Source organism: Dendrobates tinctorius, unplaced genomic scaffold (assembly GCF_039654945.1).
Source record: "Dendrobates tinctorius isolate UK_male_01 unplaced genomic scaffold, ASM3965494v1 ptg000046l, whole genome shotgun sequence".
NCBI classification, from domain to species: domain Eukaryota; kingdom Metazoa; phylum Chordata; class Amphibia; order Anura; family Dendrobatidae; genus Dendrobates; species Dendrobates tinctorius.
In genome coordinates this window covers 31,839,732-31,864,740 of record NW_027361714.1, presented here as the reverse complement: position 1 = coordinate 31,864,740, position 25,009 = coordinate 31,839,732, and the positions used below count along the sequence as shown (strand labels likewise).

Below are 25,009 nucleotides of genomic sequence, written 5' to 3'. Positions count from 1 at the left end.
TAAACACTTTGAATATTTTACTCTGTTTTACTTCCATGGTATTTATTCTCCATGCAGACACTAAAATCCAAATCTTAGTGGACTCCTGATACCAAAGAACATTGCATTGTGGGAGCTCAGGTGGCAGTTAAACAGTTAGAGCTGAATTGGCTCATTATTACCTGCAAAGATCAAATAAACCCTATAAACCCTATCAAATAAACTCCAAGAAGGAACCTGTAAAATATATGACTTGTTCTTTCAACGTGACTGACCTAAAACTCAAAAACTGAACAAAATAAGTAAAATTGTCATCATCCAGCGTGGATCTGACAGTTTAAATGGATAAGTGAACTTTTTTCCTTTGGCTAGGTGCCAAAGTGATGTGATTGTCCCCGGTGGCCAGTAGAATTATTACACGTGGTGTCGGTCATTCTAAGTTGCCCTGGTGGTGGTGAGTGGTAGTGCACTTTAGTTTCTTTGGTTTAGGGCACGTAATTATAAATCAGGTGTGAGGCTCTATAAAAGAGAGCCAGGTGGGTTCAATTACTGTTGGTGATATTGTGTGTTAGTCATTCACAAGGAAGCCTGGGTGAAAGAAGGAGCTGAACATGAGTCCTGCGCAGCCCAGCCAGAGGGGACTAATGGCAGCTATGTGGTCTGCAGGACGGGCGGGCATGGCGTGGTGGAGTCGCAGTTTACGGTGTCAGCAGGAGGTGCTTGCATGGCTTGGTGGAGTGGCGACGATGGTGAGAGTTGCACTCAGCATGCTGGACTTGGTTGCTGAAAACTGGACTCAAGCATGCTGGACTTTTTGGCAGAAGCTGGACTCATCTTTGGGACTCTGTGTACTGGGCAGCTGCAACTGGTGGTGGACTCTGCTCCAAGGCTGCACTATGGTGAAGGATCCAGTTATGGTGATGGATCCAGGTGGAGGAGAAGATGCACACAGGTGGTGGGCTCTGTTGCTAGGAGCGTACGCAACAGAGCAAAGCTAAGAGGTGTTTCCCCTGTATTGTCATTTTCCCTCATGTGTGTTTAGTGCAGTGGTGGGATTGGTATCCGCACCGACCAATTCCCTAGTGAGGGTTTAGGTTCAGGGCGAGCTAGGGTTTTTAGGTTCCTGTGCGTCGCCCGGTGCGGAACCGGCATAGGGAACGTTAGGAGTGCAGGGACTCTGGCTCAGGGGAGTTCATGAGGTCTCCACTTCCCTATTCCCTATTGCAGGGCCCACCATTGTTAATGCTACCCAGGTTCCCCCTTATTATTTAAATTCGCCTTACTGGAGGCGGGGTTTCCAGATTTACATGTAATACCTAAATTCACCTGTTGGAGGCGGCGTATCCAGTTGCATGTCTTATTATTTAAATTCGCCCCACTGGAGGCGGTGTATCCAGGGTCACGTGTGTCATATGGGTTCGCCTTGCGGTACTCGCTGCGTCCAGACACACGTGACCGTGACAAAAATATTACTACAGCCACTTTGTGAACTCTTTGTGAAGTAGTAAATAGTAGTAAATTCTTAAAATGTTTTATAATAAAATGAGACAAATATTATAAAAAATATTAACTCAATTAAAAAAGACTTACCAAAGCCACAATCGATAGGTATAACCCAATCTCCTGTTTTGAATCCCTGGACTTGGCAACCAACTTTTATCACCTCCCCAACTCCCTCATTACCACCTATTGCTGGTAAGTGTGGTAAAATTCCATAGTTTCCTGTGCAGAGTTAATGAAGAGAGTCAGCAATAATAAGGATAATGTGTCTACATGTGAGGGTTTAAATAGTGATTAGAATACATAGTAAAATACACTATTTGGACAAAATCATTGGGACAAGAGATGAGCAGATCTTTCGAAATTCAAATTTGCTGACTTTGCCAAATTTTCCTTCAAAATATAATTTGCGGCTAATAAATTTGCACAAACCTCAATACTGGAAAGCCTGTAATTACTTGAAAAATACATCTGGAGGAGAGAAGAGAAAGAGAGAACCCAGTTGACCATAAGAGCTTACACTCTATAGGTGAGAGATAGAGAAAGCTTGCACTCTAATTATAAGAGATTTTGCTTTACAGAAGAGAGAGCGATGACCCTACTGACCATAAAAGCCTACACTCTATATGTAAGAGAGAGAATGGACCTTGCTGATTATAAGAGCTTACACTCTACAAGAGAAAGAGGACCGTGAAGCTGTGAATTTAAGGAAATTTCAGCCAAACTTCATCTTCCTTGTATTGGTCCATTCATGTCTGATTGGGACATAACTCTTATTTGTTGAATTCAGGTTTTTCATTTAATACAATTTCCATAGGTATATTAAATCCCAGTCACTAGCCTTTATCTTCTAAAACTTTAACCCCTTCCTGACATCCGACGTACTATCCCTGATCGCGGCCGGGTGTCAGCTGATTATCACAGCTGACACCCGGCACAATGTGTCAGGGGCGGTCACGGACCGCCCCCGACACGTTAACCCCTTGCACACCGCGATCAAACATGATCGCGGTGTACCGGGGGTTAAAGGGAAGCATCGGCAGGGAGGGGGCTCCCTCCGTGCTTCCCTGAGCCTCCCACGGCAGCGCAATGTGCAGCGCTGCTGCGGGGGGCTCCTTTCCTGCAGGCCCCCGAATCCAAGATGGCGATGGGGGCCTTCAGGGGCCTGCAGGAAGCTGGCTTCCTCAGTGCCTGCAAAGCGCAGGCATGAGGAAGCCTTCTGAACTGCCTGTGACAGATCGCTGATCTGTCACAGTGATCTATAAAACTGTCCTATAAAACTGCCCTATAAAACTGTCCCATTAGTTAACCCCTTTAGCGAACCCCTTAAAAAATAAAAATAAAAAACGAAGCAAAAAATAATGATTTATTATCATACTGCCAAATAAAAAGTGTAATAACGCGCGATCAAAAAGACACATATAAATATCCATGGTACCGATGAAAACATCATCTTGTCCCGCAAAAAACGAGCTGCCACACAGCATCATCAGCGAAGAAATAAAAAAGTTATAGCTCGCAGAATAAAGCGATGCAAAAATAATTATTTTTTATATAAAATAGTTTTCATTGCATAAAACCGACAAAATATAAAAAAAGATCTAAATGAGGTATCGCTGTAACCGTACTGACCCAAAGAATAAAACCGCTTTATCAATTTTACCGCACGCGGAACGGTGTAAACGCACCCCCCCAAAAGAAATTCATGAAACACTGGTTTTTGTTCATTCTGTGTCCCAAAAATCGGAATAAAAAGCAATCAAAAAATGTCACGTGCCCAAAAATGGTACCAATAAAAACGTCAACTCGTCCCGCAAAAAATAAGACCTAACATGACTCGGTGGGTCAAAATACGGAAAAATTATAGCTCTCAATATGTGGTGATGCAAAAACTATTTTTATAATAAAAAGCGTCTTTTAGCGTGCGACAGCTGCCAAATATAAAAACCGCCATAAATAGTAAATCAAACCCCCCGTTATCACCCCCTTAGTTAGGGAAAAATAATAAAATAAAAAAAATGTATTATTTCCATTTTTCCATTAGGGTTAGGGTTAGGGCTAGGGTTAGGGTTAGGGCTAGGGTTAGGGTTAGGGTAGGGCTAGGGTTAGGGTTAGGGTTAGGGCTAGGGTTAGGGCTAGGGATAGGGCTGAGATTAGGGTTAGGGGTGTGTTGGGGTTCGGGTTGGAGTTAGAATTGGGGGTTTCCACTGTTTGGGCACATCAGGGGCTCTCCAAATGCAACATGGCGTCTGATCTCAATTCCAGCCAATTCTGAGTTGAAAAAGTCAAATGGTGCTCCTTCCCTTCCAAGCTCTGACATGCGCCCAAACAGTGTTGTACCCCCACATGTAGGGTATCAGCCTACTCAGGACAAATTACAAAACAATTTTTGGGGTCCAATTTCTCCTGTTGCCCTTAGGAAAATAAAAAATTAGGGGCAAAAATATCATTTTTGTGGAAAAAAATGATTATTTTATTTTCACGTCCGAGCGTTATAAACTTCTGTGAAGCACTTGGGGGTTCAAAGTGCTCACCACACATCTAGATAAGTTCCGTGGGGGGTCTAATGTCCAAAATGGTGTCACTTGTGGGGAGTTTAAATAGTTTAGGTACATCAGGGGCTCTCCAAACGCACATGACACCCGCAGACCATTCCATCAAAGTCTGCATTCCAAAATGTCACTGCTTCCCTTCCAAGCCCCGACGTGTGTCCATACAGTAGTTTTCTCCCACATATGGGGTGTCAGCATACTCAGGACAAATTGAACAACAACTTTTGGGGTCCAATTTCTCCTGTTACTCTTGGGAAAATGAAAAAATTGGGGACTAATTGATCATGTTTGTGGAAAAAATACGATTTTTTTTATTTTAATGCCCGGGCATTATAAACTTCTGTGAAGTCCTTGGGGGTTCAAAGTGCTCACCATACATCTAGATAAGTTCCTTAGGGGGTCTCGTTTCCAAAATGGGGTAATTTGTGGGGGTTTCCACTGTTTAGGCACATTAGGGGCTCTCCAAAGGCAACATGACACCCGCAGAGCATTCCCTCAAAGTCTGCATTCCAAAACGTCACTACTTCCCTTCCGAGCCCTGACGTGTGTCCATACAGCAGTTTTCTCCCTCATATGGGATGTCAGCGTACTCAGGACAAATTGGACAACAACTTTTGGGGTTCAATTTCTCCTGTTACCCTTGGGAAAATAAAAAAATTGGGGACTAATTGATCATGTTTGTTGAAAAAATACGATTTTTTTATTTTCATGCCCGTGCATTATAAACTTCTGTGAAGCCCTTGGGGGTTCAAAGTGCTCACCTCACATCTAGATAAGTTCCTTAGGGGGTCTAGTTTTCAAAATGGGGTCATTTGTGGGGGTTTCCACTGTTTAGGTACATTAGGGGCTCTCCAAAGGCAACATGACACCCGCAGACCATTCCATCAAAGTCTGCATTCCAAAACGTCACTACTTCCCTTCCGAGCCCCGACGTGTGCCCATACAGTAGTTTTCTCCCACATATGGGGTATCAGCATACTCAGGACAAATTGGACAACAACTTTTGGGGTCCAATTTCTCCTGGTACCCTTGGGAAAATAAAAAAATGGTGACTAAAAGATCATGTTTGTGGAAAAAATACGAATTTTTTATTTTCATGCCCGGGTGTTATAAACTTCTGTGAAGCACTGGGGGGTTCAAAGTGCTCACCACACATCTAGATAAGTTCCTTGGGGGGGTCTAGTTTACAAAATGGTGTCATTTGTGGGGGGGTTCCTGTTGTGAGTTCATTTTCCCCTTCACTACTGAGGCCCGAGGAACTCCCTCTTCTGGTAAAGAAAGGTAGTGAGCCTGATTATCAAACACCTGAGTCTGATGATGATGACTGGCTGAGTGGAGTTACTGACTGGATATAAGGCTGCCGACGCCCTTCTGCCCTGCGGGTGATTTCTCTGTGGGATCCTTGGAGACCAGTCTGAATTCCTGCTCCTCTAAAGCTAAGTTTTCTGCTCGGCCTTTTGCATTTGTGCTTAGACTTTGTTTTGCTTTGTTTTTCTGGATTTCTGCCATTCCCTGCTGGGGTGTGCTGAATTCCTTTAGCTCTGTCTTCTGAAAATACCTGAGTGCTGATTTAGTTTTTGAAGCCTAGCTGCTTCAGGGTCTTTTTCATATCAGCTTGTTGGCTTATGTCTTTGATAGGGTTTTGGCAGATTGCAGACAGCAACCTTCCTTTCCTGTTCTGTTTAGCTAGCTTGGGCCCCATCGTTTGCTCAGCCTATCTTTCTATCTGTGTGAGTGTTTTTTCATCTTGCTTCACCGTCATTATATGTTGGGGGCTGCCTTTTACTTTGGGGTCTGCTCTGGGGCAGTTTAGATTTCCTTTTCTGTCTTTAGGCTATTTAGCGCTCCGGCTGTGATCGAGGGGTCTAGGGCATCGTAGGAACCCCCCACGGCTACTGCTAGTTGTGTTGATAGGTTCAGGGGTCTGCAATCTGATAGTTGCCAACTTCTCTGGTTTTCTGGACGTAGCTTCTATTTTTGTGTCTGCCTCCTACGGTGACTCAATCATAACAGGTTCCACTGTTTAGGTACATCAGGGGTTTCCAATCGCGACATGGTGTCCGATCTCATTTCCAGCCAAAAACGTCAAATGGCGCTGCTTCTCTTCCGAGCTCTGCCATGCGCCCAAATAGTGGTTTACCCCCACATGTGGGGTATCAGCATACTCAGGACAAATTGCACAATAACTTTTAGGGTCCTGTTACCCTTGGAAAAATAAGAATTGAGGGTGAAAAGATCATTTTTTTGGAAAAAATATGATTTTTTAATTGTACGGCTTTATGTTATAAACTTCTGTGAAGCCCTTGGGGGTTCAAAGTTCTCACCACACATCTAGATAAGTTCCTTAGGGGTCTAGTTTCCAAAATGGTGTCATTTGTGGGGGGTTTCCACTGTTTTGGTACATCAGGGGTTTTCCAATCGCGACATGATGTCCGATCTCAATTCCAGCCAAAAACGTCAAATGGCGCTGCTTCCCTTCCGAGCTCTGCCATGCGCCCAAATAGTGGTTTACCCCCACATGTGGGGTATCAGCGTACTCAGGACAAATTGCACAATAACTTTTAGGGTCCTGTTACCCTTGGGAAAATAAAAATTGGGGTGAAAAGATCATTTTTGTGGAAAAAATATGATTTTTTAATTGTACCGCTGTACGTTATAAACTTCTGTAAAGCCCTTATGGGTTCAAAGTTCTCACCACATATCTAGATAAGTTCCTTGGGGGGGTCTAGTTTCCAAAATGGGGTCACTTGTAGGGGGTTTCCACTGTTTAGGTACATCAGGGACTCTCCAAACGTGACATGGCGTCCGATCTGAATTCCAGCCAATTTTGCATTGAAAAAGTCAAACGGCACTCCTTCCATTCTGAGCTCTGCCATGCGCCGAAACAGTCATTCCCCCCACATATCAGGTATCAGCGTACTCAGGACAAATTGCACAATAACTTTTGCAGTCCAATTTCTCCTGTTACCCTTGGTAAAATGAAAAAAATTGAACCTGAATTATTTTTTTTGTGAAAAAGTTAGATGTTCACTTTTTTTTAAATATTCAAAAAAATTCCTGTGACGCGCCTAAAGGGTTAATAAACTTCTTGAATGTGGTTTTGAGCACCTTAAGGGGTGCAGTTTTTAGAATGGCATCACTTTTGGGTATTTTCTATCATATAGACCCCTCAAAGTGGCTTCAAATGTGATGTGGTCCTAAAAATAAAATGGTGTTGTAAAAATGAGAAATCGCTGGTCAACTTTTAACCCTTATAACTTCCTAACAACAAAAAATTTTGGTTCCAAAATTGTGCTGATGTAAAGTAAACATGTGGGAAATGTTAGTTATCAAGTTTTTTGTGTGCTGTTTCTCTGTGATTTAAGGGCATAAAAATTCAAAGTTGGAAAATTGCGAAATTTTCAAAATTTTCGCCAAATTTCCATTTTTCTCACAAACAAACGCAAGTTATTTGAATGAAATTTTACCACTACCATGAAGTACAATTTGTCACGAGAAAACAATGTCAGAATCACCAGGATCCATGGAAGCGTTCCAGAGTTATGACCTCATAAAGGTACAGTGGTCAGAATTGTAAAAATTGGCCCGGTCATGAACGTGCAAACCATCCTTGGGGGTGAAGGGGTTAACTGAATTTTAGCAAAGGACTGTCATATGATTTCACCTCTGTAATAAGTCAAGTTATAAAATATCTCCCCTCCTTTGCCGTATATTCCATGGTCAACTGAAAGGATGTGTTCACATGTCCGGAATTCCAGCGGATTTTATGCGTTTTTGCCGTGTCTTTTCGCCGTGAAAACGCTGCAAAAATGCATAAAATAAGCAAGCCATTGTATTCAATGGCATTCCGCACATGCTTTGCTAATGCTGCGTATTTTTCTGCAGCAAAATTGCACCTCGGAAAAATACACAGCATGCTCATTCTTTGTGCGGAATTGCGTGAATTCCGCACACATAGGAAAGCATTGTTCCGCTTGCTTTCCGCATGTGGCTATGCCCACCATGTGCAAAGTAAGCAGAAAATGTGCAGACGGTACCCAGGGTCTGGAGTAGAGGAGCATGTCCTCCAGGCCCTGGGTACCATATCCCTGTAAAAAATAGAATTAAAATAAAAAATGGTGATACCCTCACCTTCCGGTGTCCCCCGCAGCTTTCCCAGGCCTCAGCGATGCTCCCGGCAACTTCCATTCCCAGTGATGCCTTGTAACAATAACCTTTGATGAAGTCGCGGTCTTGCGAGACCGTGACATCATCAAAGGTCATTGTTGCAAGGTATCGCTGGGAATGGGTCTTGCCGGGAGCATCGCGAGGATCGGAACGCTGCGCGGGACGCCGGAAGGTGAGAAAAATACCTTTTTTTTTCATTATTTTTAATTTTATATCTTTTACTACTGATGCTGCATAGGCAGCCTCAGTGGTAAAATGTTGGTCACACCTGTCAATCAGTTTTCCAAGCGATGCTACAGATTGCTTGAAAAACGATAGCATTCTGCAAGCTAATTACGCTTGCAAAACGCTAGTTAAAACGCGGGAAATATGAGGGAATTACACATGCAGAATTCTAGCGTATTTCCCGCGGCAGGGAGTTGAGGAATTCCCGCGGAAATTTCCACGGCAATTCCTCAACGTGTGCACATAGCCTAAGAGTTACTATTGAAAGGTGGAAGGGATGAGGAACCACCACAACCCATCTATAAAGTGGAAGACGACGTAAAGTTACAGAGTGGGTCACTGAGTTCTGAGGTATATTATGCATGGAAGTTGCCAATACCACTGGACTTTGGAAATGTGTTCTGTGGATTGACAAATCCTCTTCTCCCTGACTGCATTGTGCAAACTTTAAACTTTGGTTAAGGAGGGATAATGCTGTGTGGGTGTTTCTCGGTGTTTGGCCTAAGCCCCTTAATTAATTTAAGTGAAATCCTAGTCCTTCAGCACTCAAAGACATTTTGGACCATTTTCTACTTTCTATAGTTTGGGTAGATGCTTTTCTGTTTCCGCTTGACTTGAAGTCTCAGTGCGCAAAGCAAGATTCATAAAAGCATGGTTGGGTGAGTTTGGTGTGAAAAAACTTGACTGGCCTACACAGAGCTCTGACCTTGATCGAAAACATGTGTGACAAACTAGAATGGAGATTGTGCACAAAACACTCCCTTGCTGCATCAAATGTTCTTTTAAATAAATGGACAAAAATTTCCAAAGCCACACTCAAAAATCTTGTTGAAGACCTTTGCAGAATAATGGAAGCAGAAGCTGATATCGCAGCAAAAAAACAAGTTCATATTAATGCTTATGGGTTGTGAAGGAGAAATTATATAAAAGGTACGGTAGATATCATGTGTAGCTGTCCCAATACAATTGTCCATATAGTGCAGCAGTGTCGATTTACATAAATTTTCATATATTTATTATATGGCCTACTATGATAAAAGGATGCATAACAATTTGAGTAGGCACAGGGAAATGGGACTGCATCATTATTAAAATTCCTATTCTAGCTCTGTCTCTGAGCTGAGAGATCATTTTATTTTTAACAATCAGAAAAAGAACACCAATACCTAGGACCTCACTAAGCAGCTTACCTTGCAACATATTGATATCTGCAGGATTAACTGGAGCAGCCAGCATCTTGATATGAATATCATGATCTCCAACATAAGGTAGAGGGACTTTCTCCAATCTGCAAGAAACAATGTCCCAGTAGATAAGTATGAAAGTTCAAAAAAAACTTTTTTCTTTTTTTTTCTGATGAACCGTGATGAACTTTGACATATCCTGTGTCCATCATGTGTCTATTTGGCGCCAACATTTGAACTTTCATCACTATAAATGAACCTGCAATGTGTTGTAAACTATGATTTTCTGGTTCTGATCAAAAAGTCTGAAATACTTCGAAATGCCTAACCTGAATAAAGAACTGCAAAAACTTTTTGTTTGGCATTCGATCTATCAGATGTGATACCAGCAGTGCAGATTATCTGCAAATTCTACTTCTCTGTGACTTTCTGCTCTGATGACCCGTTGGACCTGCAGCAGCTGGATTTATATATCATGGAAATTTGGAGATGAGCGAGCACTAAATTTCTCGGATGCTTATTAATCGAACCAAGCGAATTCTAATGCTCGTTGTGTGAGTAATAAGAATAACGGGAGTCAATAGGAAATCCAAGCATTTTTCCAGAAGGGCAAATAAAGGGACACTTCCATGAGGAAGATACCAGCCGCAAATAGTGGAACAACACCACACAGTTGTCCAAATAAAATATCTATTTATATAATTGCCTTATAATGTTTTAATTTCCTGTTCTGTCCAGATGTCACCATATCCCAGAATTCCAAGCGGAGGAAGTTCACCGACCTCCATATTGGGACACCCAAATGATGGATGTCTCAATACAGAAACTGCTGCTGGTACCAACCTATTGTGCGGTACCACCAGCGGAACACTGTCACACCACACACACACACTCTATAAGCCGTACGCACCACACACACTCACACACTCACACACTAACACTCTCACTCTCACACTCACACACTCACTCACACATTCACACTCACTCACACATTCACACTCTCACACTCAGTCACAAACTCACACACTCACACTCACTTCACATACTTACATTCACACTCACACACTCATATTCACTCTCACACACTAACACTCAGTCACACTCTCACACTCAGTCACACACTCTCACACTCATACTCACACACTCTCACACACTCACACTCACATTCACACTCTCACATTCAGTCACGCTCACATGCACACTCACACTCACACATTCCCACTCTCACACTCAGTCACACTCACACTCACGCAGCCTCTTGCGTGGTACCACCAGTGGAACACCATCACGCAAATTCCATGCAGGCACAGTGAATCATTCGGCTGATCCCAGCAGCAGATGCATGGCATGTCTACAGGCAGAGGAAACCGGTCACATTAAAGGAGTTTTCCCATGAATGAAAGTTCATTTTAAAAATTGTCTGTGTCTGACCGTGTATGGAGCACACCACATCTCCTGGGCAGGGGAGGAAGCAAAACACAATACTGACATTACAGCAGGGGATCACAGAGGATTCATTTTGTGGGGTAAAATATTTCACTGACTGTTTTTAAACAATATTTTACCTCATGAAATGTATCCTCTGCGATCTCCTGCTTTAATGTCAGTATTGTCTTTTGCTTTCTCCCCTGCCCAGTAGCTGTGGTGTGTTCTGTCTACAGTCAGACACAGGGGTGAGAGAGACAGAGCACAGGGGGGAGACAGCTCAAATGGGACAGCACATGAGGGGAGAACACAGCACAGGAAGGAGAGAGACAGCACACAAGGGGGATAGCCCATGGGGTAGACAGGTCAAAGAATAGAGCACAGATGGGAGAAGTCAGCACATGGGGAAAGAGAGAATGGATAGGTAGGTGACCACATGGGGGGAGAGATTCACAACGCTGCAAAGCCTGCCCCTATCATGACATTACCGCGCTCCCGATGAGATAGCATCGGGCCTCCATCTAGTGAATTATATAAATATGTATATTTAAAAAATGTATCCCGTGCATGAATCAGTTCAAATGATAACACTCTTAAAAAATGTGTCCATTCAGAGTTAATATAAGGTTAAATAGTTAGAAGATTAAAGGTATGAAGCTGCATTAGTATTAGTAAATAACAGTCACTGGGGCATGTTATCTCATGTATCACAGATGGGGAGACTGTTCAAGAGTCTATCTCCGATGGCCCTAGGGGAGAAAGGTGGATTGATGTTCTCCATAGTAGTATCAGTCGTGGCAGTTGGGGTCATTGAGTCTTCCAGTGCGCTGTCCCTGCTGGTGACAGGTGCCCCTTAGTTGTAATTCCTAGCGGTGCATGAGTGTGATGTACTAGTGATAGGACCTGCAATGTTCAGCAGACTAGCATGACCTTGTGTGACATCAGCAGTCACGTGACTGGGCACAGCGACAGCTAAAGGCTATGCACTAAGTGCAAATCCTGCCAAAAATTACAAGCAGGGTCATCCATACACTCTTGAAGGCAACAACTGGAGTGCTTCATAAAAAAACAAGAAAGTGTAGTTGTGGTATTTCTACATTCATAACTGCTTTGCACAAAGTCCAAAGGAAAAGGAGGGTCATACAGTCATCCATCGACCCTAGAAGGCAACAACTGGCAAGTCTCATTCAAATATTGAACATTAAAATCACTTCATGTGCTGCTGTTATCTGGTGGCATGGAAAAGTCAGATGTAATCCAGTCATTGTTCATTTTTATAGAATCATAGAATCATAGAAACATAGAGTTGGAAGGGACCTCCTTGGCCATCAGGTCCAACCCAGAACAGAATTTTCTGTTGACACGCAAAAACACCTGTATATTGTGGCACTAAAAACCCACTGATACAATACGCTAGCAGCAGGGCAGCACAACACCTACAAGGCATAGAGGGACAGTTCATGCCAAGTGTCCAACTTTGAGACCTAATGGCTGAATGTCGCAGAGAAATTAGGGAGTACGCTGGTTTTGTTGGCCAGGTATCGCTTGACCTTCTTTAAAAACTTTTCCCTTCTTGCTAAAAATGCCCAGGCCAGGTCATCAGGCCCTAGACGCTGAACTGGTGTCATGAAATTGGTCTAAGAGATTTATAGTGTACCCCTGCATCTGCTGTATGTCCCCCTGGCCTCTTCTCTTTGGTCGGGCAAGGAAGCTTGCCCCCTGCCGCTTGTGTTGTCTGATTGGATTTTTTTCAACATATTTTCCACAATAGCCTTCTGGTAAAGCACTATTTTACAAGACCTCTCCGCCTCAGAAAGAAGAGATGCAAAGTTCGGCTTGTAGCATGGGTCTAGCAGGGTGAATAACCAGTGCTCTTTTTTGGCCAAGATGAATGTAACGCAAGGGTCAAGGGAAAAGCTGAGATACATAAAGTCAGCGATATGTGCCAAGGTTCAAATAGCCAACACGTTTCTGTCTCCAACATGATGACAACTCTCCATCTCCTCCTCCTCCATCTCTTTCTCCTCATTACCCTCCTCCTAGCCTCTGTTGCACTAGCAGTCAGCTCCGTTTCCTCCTTCTCTTCCTCAGCCTCCACCTCCTCATTGTTACCCAACCTGCACTGAGCAGATGAGATGAAGCTGGGCTAGGTATTATCTCCCTGTCTCATGTCTTCCACCATCACCACATGGTCTGCATGCAAAGCTTCATGTTTAAATGTCAGCAGCAACAGTTTAAGTAGGCACAGAAGCTGATGATCTTCGCCGCTGACCATCTTTGTGGAGTCCATAAAGTCTTGGAGAAGAGCACAAATGTCAGACATCCATGCCAACTAGTGATGTTCCTGGACACATGTTGGTACAAGGCAGGTATGCCACAACAGGGATATAGTAGCAACTGGGGATCGAGGATCGAGGGACCAAATTTATACATTTGAAGCAGGACAATTTTTGTTTTCTATTTCAAATCAATGAAATTTCACACAAACCAATTTCTACATTATATATGACAATTGTCAATTTTTGCACAATCAAATTTGCACACCTGTAGCTGGCCAGTTTAGGTTTTATTTCTAAACTACAAAATTTCATAGAAACCAAGTTCTACAGTATACAGTATATGTCAACAGTCTATTTTTGAACAACCAAATTTGTACACCTGTAGCAGGTGATTTTTGGTATGTATTTCAAACCAACAAAATTTCATGAAGCAGGTTCTCCAGTATACATGACAATAGTCAATTTTTGGAACAAAAATATTTTGTGAACTGTACCAGGCTAAATGGTTTTTAAGCATTTTAACTCAATGAAATTTTGCACAAAGTTCATTAAACTCTATGGATGACTAATTAAATTAAGAAATGTTTGAATGTAAATTTTTTGAAAGTGTAGCTGATGTACTCCAACACTCAAAAACACTTTGTAGAGAGTGCAAAAAATTATAAGGAGGGTAATGCAGTATTCCTCTTCAGATGTCCACTTTTTCTCCTCCTTCCTCGGGAGGCTGGGGGGACTGCCTCCACCTTCCTGGAGCACAATTCCCAGTTGCCTGGGCTGTATGTGACCTGGCTTTGGGAATTGCTGGATCCCTCAACATATAGAACTTTGTGACAGCCCCTTGTGTCTCCTGCACCATCTCCTGCTCCCGAGGTGGGGAACCCCAAGGAAGGTACAATCTCTTGGAGGTGGTATCCCCTTCTCAAGCTGCCTTGAGGACCCTCTCCCAGGCCCATTTCCCAAGAAGAGTTTATCCTGTTCCTTTCCTTCCCGTATCACACCCACCATACACCAGTGATTTTTCCCCTCCATTTTGACGAACATGACCTTGGATCCAGCCATCACCTCTTACAGCCTTCAAGGCAAGTGTTCTGTCTCTACTGCCTGCTGATTGAACGAGATGTGATGATGGGTCCCAAACTCTTCTATGGACCCCCATCTCCGCTGCTGATTTTCCAACTGATGGTACCATGCAGCTAGCAGGCACGCTAGCATTTCTCCAGTCCTGGTGTTGGCTTTCCTCCTTCTCACTTCTGACCAGCCTAGGCCTCGCAGTCTGCTCACTAGCTGCTGGATCTTTACTCTCCCATCTGCAGTTCGCAAGAACCCCAGCAGTGAAGGCTGCGGTCTGGGTTGAGACCTTGGTGGTTCTGGTAAAGTGGTTGTTTCCAGGCTACAGGCTACTGCCACTTCCGCTGACACACCAACTTGATCTGGCTCTGATATTCTTCTTGTCACTCCCTTCGGAGTCTCATGGCATTCTGCTATTTTTGTTGCCTTGTCACCCACGAAGCACATTACAGAGTATAGATTACTAGTTCAGTCCAGAAAAATTGTTTAACTCTTTTTTGAAGAGTTATTTGCCACTGGAATGTACTCCAGAGCACATAATAATCTATGGATGAACAATGCAATACTGAAAAAATGTTGATTGCTTTTTTGGAAGATTATATACTACTGAAAAGTAACAGAAACAGGTAATACTCTATGGATGGCTTACTGAATCCAGAAATATTTTCCAATGCTTTTTTAGTTTTTCATACCACCATAATGTAACAATATTCAACTGTATGGGTGACTAATTGAATCCATAAATATTTTTTGAGCGTAAATATTTTGAAAGTGTAGTTGATGCACTTCTTCACTCATAAAAGCTTTGCAGAAACTGCAAATCAAGAAAAAAATATTCATGTACTCCTACACTCATAAAGGCTTTGCACAATGTGCAAAACCAGAAAACTATTATAAGGAGGGTAATACAGTAGCCCACTTCAAGTGTCTGCTTCTTCTTCTCCTTCCTCTGGAGGCTGGGATGACAACCTCCACCTGCTTCTTGGAGTTTGATTCTCAGGTGCTTGAGCTGTAAGTAACCTGGCATTGGGTAATACCGGAACCCACAACATATATAAATGGGCGACAGCACCCTGTGCCATCTGCCCCATCACCTGCTCCTGCATAGGAGGTGGGGAACCCCAAGGACAGTATTATCCATCAGAGATGCTAGTAGCCCCATCTTGAGTTGCCTCGAGGAGCCCCTCCCAGGCACATTAATTCCTCAAGAAGGGTTCATCCTGCTTCCTTACTTCTCAGATCACGCCCACCCAAGTTTCCCCTCCATTTTGAGGAATGTGACCCTGGCTCCAACCATCAGCTCTTGGAGCCTTCGATGCAAGTGTTTTGTCTCTTCTGGTTGAACGAGATGTGATTTCAGGTTCCAAACTCTTCTATGGACCCTTAACTCCACTGCCAGTCGTATGTAATGAACACCCCCTGGATGCTAACTGCTGGTACCATGCTGCTAATGGTCCTGCTAGAATTTCTCCAGCTCTTGTCATGGCTTGTCTCCTTGTCTTTTCTGACCAGCCTAGGTCTCACAGTCCGCTCACCAGTTCCTGGATTCTGGTTTTTCTGTCTGTAGTCCACAAGAACCCCAGCAGTGCAGGCTGCAGGCTAGGTTCTTGCCTTAGTGGTACCAGAAAAGTTCACAGTTCCAGACCACAGGCTCCTGCCACTTCCGCTGTCATGCCAACTTCTTCTGGCTCCGACATCCCTCCAGCCATTCCATCAGGAGTCGCGCATGATTCTGTCATCTTTGTCACCCACTAAGCACTTTACACTGTATGGATGACTACTTGAATCCAGAAATATTTTTGAACTTTTTTTGGAGTGTTGTATGCCATAAAAATGTACCCTAGAGCACACAATACTCTATCTTTGAGTAAGTGAATCCAGAAAAAATTTTGGACTCTTTTTTGGAGTGCTATGTGCCACAGTAATGTACCCCAGAGCATGGAATACTCTATGGATGAGTAAGTTAATATAGAAAACATTTTCAATGCTTTTGTGGAGTGTTACAGTGGGGAAAAAAAGTATTTAGTCAGCCACCAATTGTGCAAGTTCTCCCACTTAAAAGATGAGAGAGACTTGTAATTGACAACATAGGTAGACCACAACTATGAGAGTCAAAATGAGAAAACAAATTCAGAAAATTACCTTGTCTGATTTGGCAAGATTTATTTTGCAAATTATGGTGGAAAATAAGTATTTGGTCACCTAAAAACATGCAAGATTTCTGGCTCTCACAGACCTGTAACTTCTTCTTTAAGAAGCTCCTATGTCCTCCACTCATTACCTGTAGTAATGGCACCTGTTTGAACTTGTTATCAGTATAAAAGACACCTGTCCACAACCTCAAACAGTCACACTCCAAACTCCACTATAGTGAAGAACAAAGATCTGTCAAAGAACACCTGAAACAAAATTGTAGCCCTGCACCACGCTGAGAAGACTGAATCTGCAATAGGCAAGCAGCTTGGTGTGATGAAATCAACTGTGGGAGCAATAATAAGAAAATGGAAGACATGCAAGACCACTGATAATTTCCCTCGATCTTAGGCTCCACGCAAGATCTAACCCCGTGGGGTCAAAATGATCACAAGAACGGTGAGGAAAAATCCCAGAACCACATGGGGGACCTAGTGAATGACCTGCATAGAGCAGAGACCACGGTAACAAAGGCTACCATTAGTAACACACTACGCCGCCAGGGATTCAGATCCTGCAGTGCCAGACGAGTCCCCCTGCTTAAGTCAGTACATGTCCGGGCCCGTCTGAAGTTTGCTAAAGAGCATTTGGGTTATCCAGAAGAGCAATGAAAGAATGTCATATGGTCTGATGAAACCAAAGTAGAACTGTTTGGTAGAAACAAAACTCATCGTGTTTGGAGGAGACAGAATGCTGAGTTGCATCCAAAGAACACCATACCTATATTGAAGCATGGGGGTGACAACATCATGCATTGGGGCTGTTTTTCTGCAAAGGGACCAGGACAACTGATCCGTGTACAGGGCAATGAAGGAGTGGCTTTGTAAGAAGCATATGAAGGTCCTGGAGTGGCCTAGCTAGTCTCCATTCCTTAACTCCATAGAAAACCTTTGGAGGGATTTGAAAGTCAAAGTCTGTTTTGCCCAACAACAGGCCCAAAACATCACTGCTTTAACCCCTTAGTGACGGGGCCAATTTTTTAAAGTCTGCCAATGTCACTTTATGTGGTGATAACTCTGGAACACTTCAACTGATCCCACTGATTTTGAGGGGTTTTTTTTGTGGCACATTGTAATTTATGATAATGGTATATTTAGGTTGATATGTTTTGTGCTTATTTATAAAAATATCAGAAACTTGACAAAAAATGTAAAAAAAATTGCAATTTTAAAACTTTGAATACCTTAATCCAGATAGTCATACCACACAAAAACAATAATAAATAACATTTCTCACATGTCTGCCTTACACCAGCAGCATTTTTAAAATGCTAATTTATTTTGTTAGCCTTTTAGGAGGTTTAAAATTGTAGCAGTAATTTTTCATTTTTTCAAGGAAATTTGCAAAATTTATTTTTTTGAGGGACCTATCCAGGTTTGAAGTGACTTTGGGGGTTGCTATATATTGGAAAACACCAAATGTGATACCATTTTGAAAACAGCACCCCCTGACATATTGAAAACATCTGTCAGCTAGTTTATTAACCCTTCAGATGATTTTCAGGAATTAAAGCAAAGTGGTATAGCAGAAAGGAAAAAGTGTTTGTTTACCACCTAAATGTCACTAGCTTCGGAACTGACCGCTATATCTGGGAGACTCTAAGGCCGGTAAATGGCTATGAACTGCTATGGCAAACATCAGGGCCACACAATCATGATTTCAGTGTGTCAAATAGAAGTGGAAGCCCCCACAATCTATTATCCAATTAGTTGATGTAGTCACTATTGACAGCAGCAGCTAAGGGGGTTAAACAGATATGGACGATGCCAACACTGATCGTTTGTGATACAGCAAGTTTTCAGCTATAGTGTGCAGCCAACAGCTGCTGGATTGTCACCTGTATGGAGATGATATTCTCTTATATCTCAGGTCAGTAAAAATACATATTGGCTGTCATTAAGGGGCTAGAGGAGATCTGCATGGAGGAATGCGCCAACATACCATCAACATTATGTGCCAACCTTGTGAAGACTTACAGAAAACGTTTGACCTCTGTCATTGCCAACAAAGGATATATAACAAAATGTTGAGGTGAACTTTTGCTAATGACCAAATACTTATTTCCCACCATAATTTGCAAAATAAATCTTGCCAAATCAGACAAGGTGATTTTCTGGATTTGTTTTCTCATTTTGATTCTCATAGTTGTCGTCTACCTATCATGTCAATTACAGGCCTCTCTCATCTTTTTAAGTGGGAGAAACTTGCACAATTAATGGCTAACTAAATACTTTTTCCCCACTGTATATGCTATAGAAATGTACTCCAAAGCTCAGAATATTCTATGGATGAGTAGGTGAATATAGACATTTTTTTCAAACTTTTTTGGAGTGTTATATGCCACAGAAATGTACCCCAGAGCACGGAATACTCTATAAGTGATTAACTTAATTCAAAAATGTTTCGGGAAATATCGGATCGGATTGGATCGGACCAATATCCCCAAAATATCGAATATCGCCGATTCCGATACCGGAAACCAATGCAAGTCAATGGGACACAAATATCGGAATGAAAATAAACCCTTACTTTCCTTGTAGGTTAATTCTACATGAAGGAAAACAACTAAGAATAATGTAGAATGTATTGGGGGAGATGGAGGAGACATTAAAGGCATAGAGGTTTAGCCCAATCAAATGAAATAGCAGGAATTAATTTTTTTTTAAGACGTTTCGTCGTCTTCTTCGGGGTGGTCTTCAGGGTCGTCGTCTTCAGGGTCGTCGTCAGGAAGATCCAGAGTGATTACCAAAAACCATTTCAAAAAGTTTGAACTTGGTAATGTAGCAGAAGGTACAAGAAGGCTGAGGAACTGCTGAGAACCAGCTGACGGTACTGGAATCTGGTTGGTAGAAGAAGGTATAAGAGCCAATAGAACTACCGAGGACCAGCTGATGGTAATGGAACCTGGTTACTAAGCAGGAGGTACCTGTGCCAGAAAGCATTACCAAGGACCAGCAGACGTTGGTGGTACTCAGATACCGAGAAGGAGGTACCTAAGGCAAAGGCTCTGCCTGGAACCAGCTCACGTTACTGGAACCCAGGGGGACATATTCAAGATTGACTTCCAAAGAACCAGCTAATGGTACTGGAAATCAGATAGGCAGCAGAAGGTACACATGAAAAAAAGTTGCAAGGCCGCGAGCCGGCTGGAGTTACCGAAACCCACAGTCCTACAGGGGGAGCTGTCCTATTGGCACTACGGAACCAGCCTTCATTGCCCGATCCTGCAGCCCACATAGGAAGCACCTAAACTGCAGGCACCATAGAGTCGGCTAACCTGACCGCAACACGACAGGACAACGTATTGGAGGCAAAGTGACGTTGACACTACCCGGAAACAGCTGGCGTGCTGGAACCAGGCTGAGCAGGAGGGAGTACCCGTGCCATAGACACTTCTGAGCAGCAACTGGCGGTGTTGGAGCCTAGGGATTACAGTAGAAACAGAGTGTAGCCAGAGGCCTAATTGAAGCAAGTTTAATATCTGTAGTAGTGTGAATGTGGACAGAGCAGGCGAAATTGCCGGACACACAGCAGGGGATCAGCTGACGTTACTGAACCCCAATAACACTGGAGCATGTGTTGACTGTGCAGACGGCACTTCTGAGTAGCAACTGGCGGTGTTGGAGCCCAGGGATTACAGGAGAAACAGAGTGTAGCCAGAGGCCTAATTGGAGCAAGTTTAATATCTGTAGTAGTGTGAGTGTGGTCGGAGCAGGAGAAATTACCGGACACACAGCAGGGGATCAGCTGACGTTACTGAACCCCGATTACACAGGAGCAAGTGTTGACTGTGCAGACGGCACTTCTGAGCAGCAACTGGCGGTGTTGGAGCCCAGGGATTACAGTTCAGGTGGTAGAAACATGAACACAACAGGAGACCTGGATACTGTTGCCAACCAATTATTTAATCTGGAAGAGGACTGGCAAATTCCTGCGAGATCCACGCCTTGTTCATTTTCAGAAAAGTAAGCCGTAGAGTTGAGCGAAACGGGTCAAAAAAACTCAAAAGTCGCCGACTTTTGGCAAAGTCGGGTTTCATGGAACAAAACCCGACCCTAGGATGAGGTCGGCCACGAGGTCGGCGACTTACGCGCCAAAGTCGCGTTTCAAAAGTTTGTTTTGCGCTCTTTTTCAGCCAATCAGGATCCACGGACACTGTGGGCAACGTGATGACCTAGGCACGGGTCACCACCATCTTTCAGAAGGGCATGCAAGTGATTGGCTTGCTTTGGTGGGCGTCACAGGGGGTATAAAAAGGCGTGCACGCCGACCGCCATCTTACTTCTGCCGATCTTAGTATAGGGAGAGGTTGCTGCTGATTCTGTAGGGAGAGCGTTAGTCAGGGAAGAAGACAAAAAAACTGCTTCTGCTGCTAGCGATTTGGCCTGCACAACACACAAGTCACTGTGTGTGCAGTGCAAGGGGAGGCTATATTGTGGTGTATCAGTGGTGTTGGTTGTTGGGCTGCCTTTTAAGGCTTCCTGACACGCTGGCATTGCTGTTTACCCACTGCTCCGCAAACTGCTTTTTTAAAAGCAATCCAATCTCCCTTATCCTCTAGTCACTTTTGTCACAGCTGTGCCATCGAGCGTGTCACATAGCGCTCAGATATCAGTGGGCCTCACACAATCCACAAGTGTCCAGTGTCCAAAAGTGTACGCAGAGATTCAAAATCTCCATTATCCTCTCGTCACTTTGGTCACAGGCAGCTGTGCCATCGAGCGTGTCACATAGCGCTCAAATATCAGTGGGCCTCACACAATCCACAAGTGTCCAGTGTCCAAAAGTGTACGCAGAGATTCAAAATCTCCATTATCCTCTCGTCACTTTGGTCACAGGCAGCTGTGCCATCGAGCGTGTCAAATAGCGCTCAAATATCAGTGGGCCTCACACAATCCACAAGTGTCCAGTGTCCAAAAGTGTACGCAGAGATTCAAAATCTCCATTATCCTCTCGCCACTTTGGTCACAGGCAGCTGTGCCATCGAGCGTGTCACATAGCGCTCAGATATCAGTGGGCCTCACACAATCCACAAGTGTCCAGTGTCCAAAAGTGTACGCAGAGATTCAAAATCTCCATTATCCTCTCGTCACTTTGGTCACAGGCAGCTGTGCCATCGAGCGTGTCACATAGCGCTCAGATATCAGTGGGCCTCACACAATCTACAAGTGTCCAGTGTCCAAAAGTGTACGCAGAGATTCAAAATCTCCATTATCCTCTCGTCACTTTGGTCACAGGCAGCTGTGCCATCGAGCGTGTCACATAGCGCTCAGATATCAGTGGGCCTCACACAATCCACAAGTGTCCAGTGTCCAAAAGTGTACGCAGAGATTTAAAATCTCTATTATCCTCTCGTCACTTTGGTCACAGGCAGCTGTGCCATCGAGCGTGTCACATAGCGCTCAGATATCAGTGGGCCTCACACAATCCACAAGTGTCCAGTGTCCAAAAGTGTACGCAGAGATTCAAAATCTCCATTATCCTCTCGTCACTTTGGTCACAGGCAGCTGTGCCATCGAGCGTGTCACATAGCGCTCAGATATCAGTGGGCCTCACACAATCCACAAGTGTCCAGTGTCCAAAAGTGTACGCAGAGATTCAAAATCTCCATTATCCTCTCGTCACTTTGGTCACAGGCAGCTGTGCCATCGAGCGTGTCACATAGCGCTCAGATATCAGTGGGCCTCACACAATCCACAAGTGTCCAGTGTCCAAAAGTGTACGCAGAGATTCAAAATCTCCATTATCCTCTCGTCACTTTGGTCACAGGCAGCTGTGCCATCGAGCGTGTCACATAGCGCTCAGATATCAGTGGGCCTCACACAATCCACAAGTGTCCAGTGTCCAAAAGTGTACGCAGAGATTCAAAATCTCCATTATCCTCTCGTCACTTTGGTCACAGGCAGCTGTGCCATCGAGCGTGTCACATAGCGCTCAGATATCAGTGGGCCTCACACAATCCACAAGTGTCCAGTGTCCAAAAGTGTACGCAGAGATTCAAAATCTCCATTATCCTCTCGTCACTTTGGTCACAGGCAGCTGTGCCATCGAGCGTGTCACATAGCGCTCAGATATCAGTGGGCCTCACACAATCCACAAGTGTCCAGTGTCCAAAAGTGTACGCAGAGATTCAAAATCTCCATTATCCTCTCGTCACTTTGGTCACAGGCAGCTGTGCCATTGAGCGTGTCACATAACGCTCAGATATCAGTGGGCCTCACACAATCCACAAGTGTCCAGTGTCCAAAAGTGTACGCAGAGATTCAAAATCTCCATTATCCTCTCGTCACTTTGGTCACAGGCAGCTGTGCCATCGAGCGTGTCACATAGCGCTCAGATATCAGTGGGCCTCACACAATCCACAAGTGTCCAGTGTCCAAAATGTACGCAGAGATTCAAAATCTCCATTATCCTCTCGTCACTTTGGTCACAGGCAGCTGTGCCATCGAGTGTGTCACATAGTGCTCAGATATCAGTGGGCCTCACACAATCCACAAGTGTCCAGTGTCCAAAAGTGTACGCAGAGATTCAAAATCTCCATTATCCTCTCGTCACTTTGGTCACAGGCAGCTGTGCCATCGAGCGTGTCACATAGCGCTCAGATATCAGTGGGTCTTACACAATCCACAAGTGTCCAGTGTCCAAAAGTGTATGCAGAGATTCAAAATCTCCATTATCCTCTCGTCACTTTGGTCACAGGCAGCTGTGCCATCGAGCGTGTCACATAGCGCTCAGATATCAGTGGGCCTCACACAATCCACAAGTGTCCAGTGTCCAAAAGTGTACGCAGAGATTCAAAATCTCCATTATCCTCTCGTCACTTTGGTCACAGGCAGCTGTGCCATCGAGCGTGTCACATAGCGCTCAGATATCAGTGGGCCTCACACAATCCACAAGTGTCCAGTGTCCAAAAGTGCACGCAGAGATTCAAAATCTCCATTATCCTCTCGTCACTTTGGTCACAGGCAGCTGTGCCATCGAGCGTGTCACATAGCGCTCAGATATCAGTGGGCCTCACACAATCTACAAGTGTCCAGTGTCCAAAAGTGTACGCAGAGATTCAAAATCTCCATTATCCTCTCGTCACTTTGGTCACAGGCAGCTGTGCCATCGAGCGTGTCACATAGCGCTCAGATATCAGTGGGCCTCACACAATCCACAAGTGTCCAGTGTCCAAAAGTGTACGCAGAGATTCAAAATCTCCATTATCCTCTCGTCACTTTGGTCACAGGCAGCTGTGCCATCGAGCGTGTCACATAGCGCTCAGATATCAGTGGGCCTCACACAATCCACAAGTGTCCAGTGTCCAAAAGTGTACGCAGAGATTCAAAATCTCCATTATCCTCTCGTCACTTTGGTCACAGGCAGCTGTGCCATCGAGCGTGTCACATAGCGCTCAGATATCAGTGGGCCTCACACAATCCACAAGTGTCCAGTGTCCAAAAGTGTACGCAGAGATTCAAAATCTCCATTATCCTCTCGTCACTTTGGTCACAGGCAGCTGTGCCATCGAGCGTGTCACATAGCGCTCAGATATCAGTGGGCCTCACACAATCCACAAGTGTCCAGTGTCCAAAAGTGTACGCAGAGATTCAAAATCTCCATTATCCTCTCGTCACTTTGGTCACAGGCAGCTGTGCCATCGAGCGTGTCACATTGCGCTCAGATATCAGTGGGCCGCACACAATCCACAAGTGTCCAGTGTCCAAAAGTGTACGCAGAGATTCAAAATCTCCATTATCCTCTCGTCACTTTGGTCACAGGCAGCTGTGCCATCGAGCGTGTCACATAGCGCTCAGATATCAGTGGGCCTCACACAATCTACAAGTGTCCAGTTTCCAAAATTGTACGCAGGGATTCAAAATCTCCATTATCCTCTCGTCACTTTGGTCACAGGCAGCTGTGCCATCGAGCGTGTCACATAGCGCTCAGATATCAGTGGGCCTCACACAATCCACAAGTGTCCAGTGTCCAAAAGTGTATGCAGAGATTCAAAATCTCCATTATCCTCTCGTCACTTTGGTCACAGGCAGCTGTGCCATCGAGCGTGTCACATAGCGCTCAGATATCAGTGGGCCTCACACAATCCACAAGTGTCCACTGTCCAAAAGTGTACGCAGAGATTCAAAATCTCCATTATCCTCTCGTCACTTTGGTCACAGGCAGCTGTGCCATCGAGCGTGTCACATAGCGCTCAGATATCAGTGGGCCTCACACAATCCACAAGTGTCCAGTGTCCAAAAGTGTACGCAGAGATTCAAAATCTCCATTATCCTCTCGTCACTTTGGTCACAGGCAGCTGTGCCATCGAGCGTGTCACATAGCGCTCAGATATCAGTGGGCCTCACACAATCCACAAGTGTCCAGTGTCCAAAAGTGTACGCAGAGATTCAAAATCTCCATTATCCTCTCGTCACTTTGGTCACAGGCAGCTGTG

At 44.2% G+C, this 25,009-nt stretch overlaps 1 protein-coding gene across 1 annotated transcript in view; it reads right to left on the bottom strand.

Moving 5' to 3' along the window:
• The window catches only part of LOC141089611 (enoyl-[acyl-carrier-protein] reductase, mitochondrial-like), a 176,306-nt gene that overhangs the window by 113,474 nt on the left and 37,823 nt on the right, over positions 1–25,009 (bottom strand). Inside the window, exons 2-3 of the mRNA XM_073576115.1 lie at positions 9,614–9,711; positions 1,570–1,701 (exon numbers count right to left, since the gene is read on the bottom strand). Of these exons, the coding sequence (XP_073432216.1) occupies positions 1,570–1,701; positions 9,614–9,711 (230 nt within the window). The remainder of the gene's footprint in view (positions 1–1,569; positions 1,702–9,613; positions 9,712–25,009) is intronic.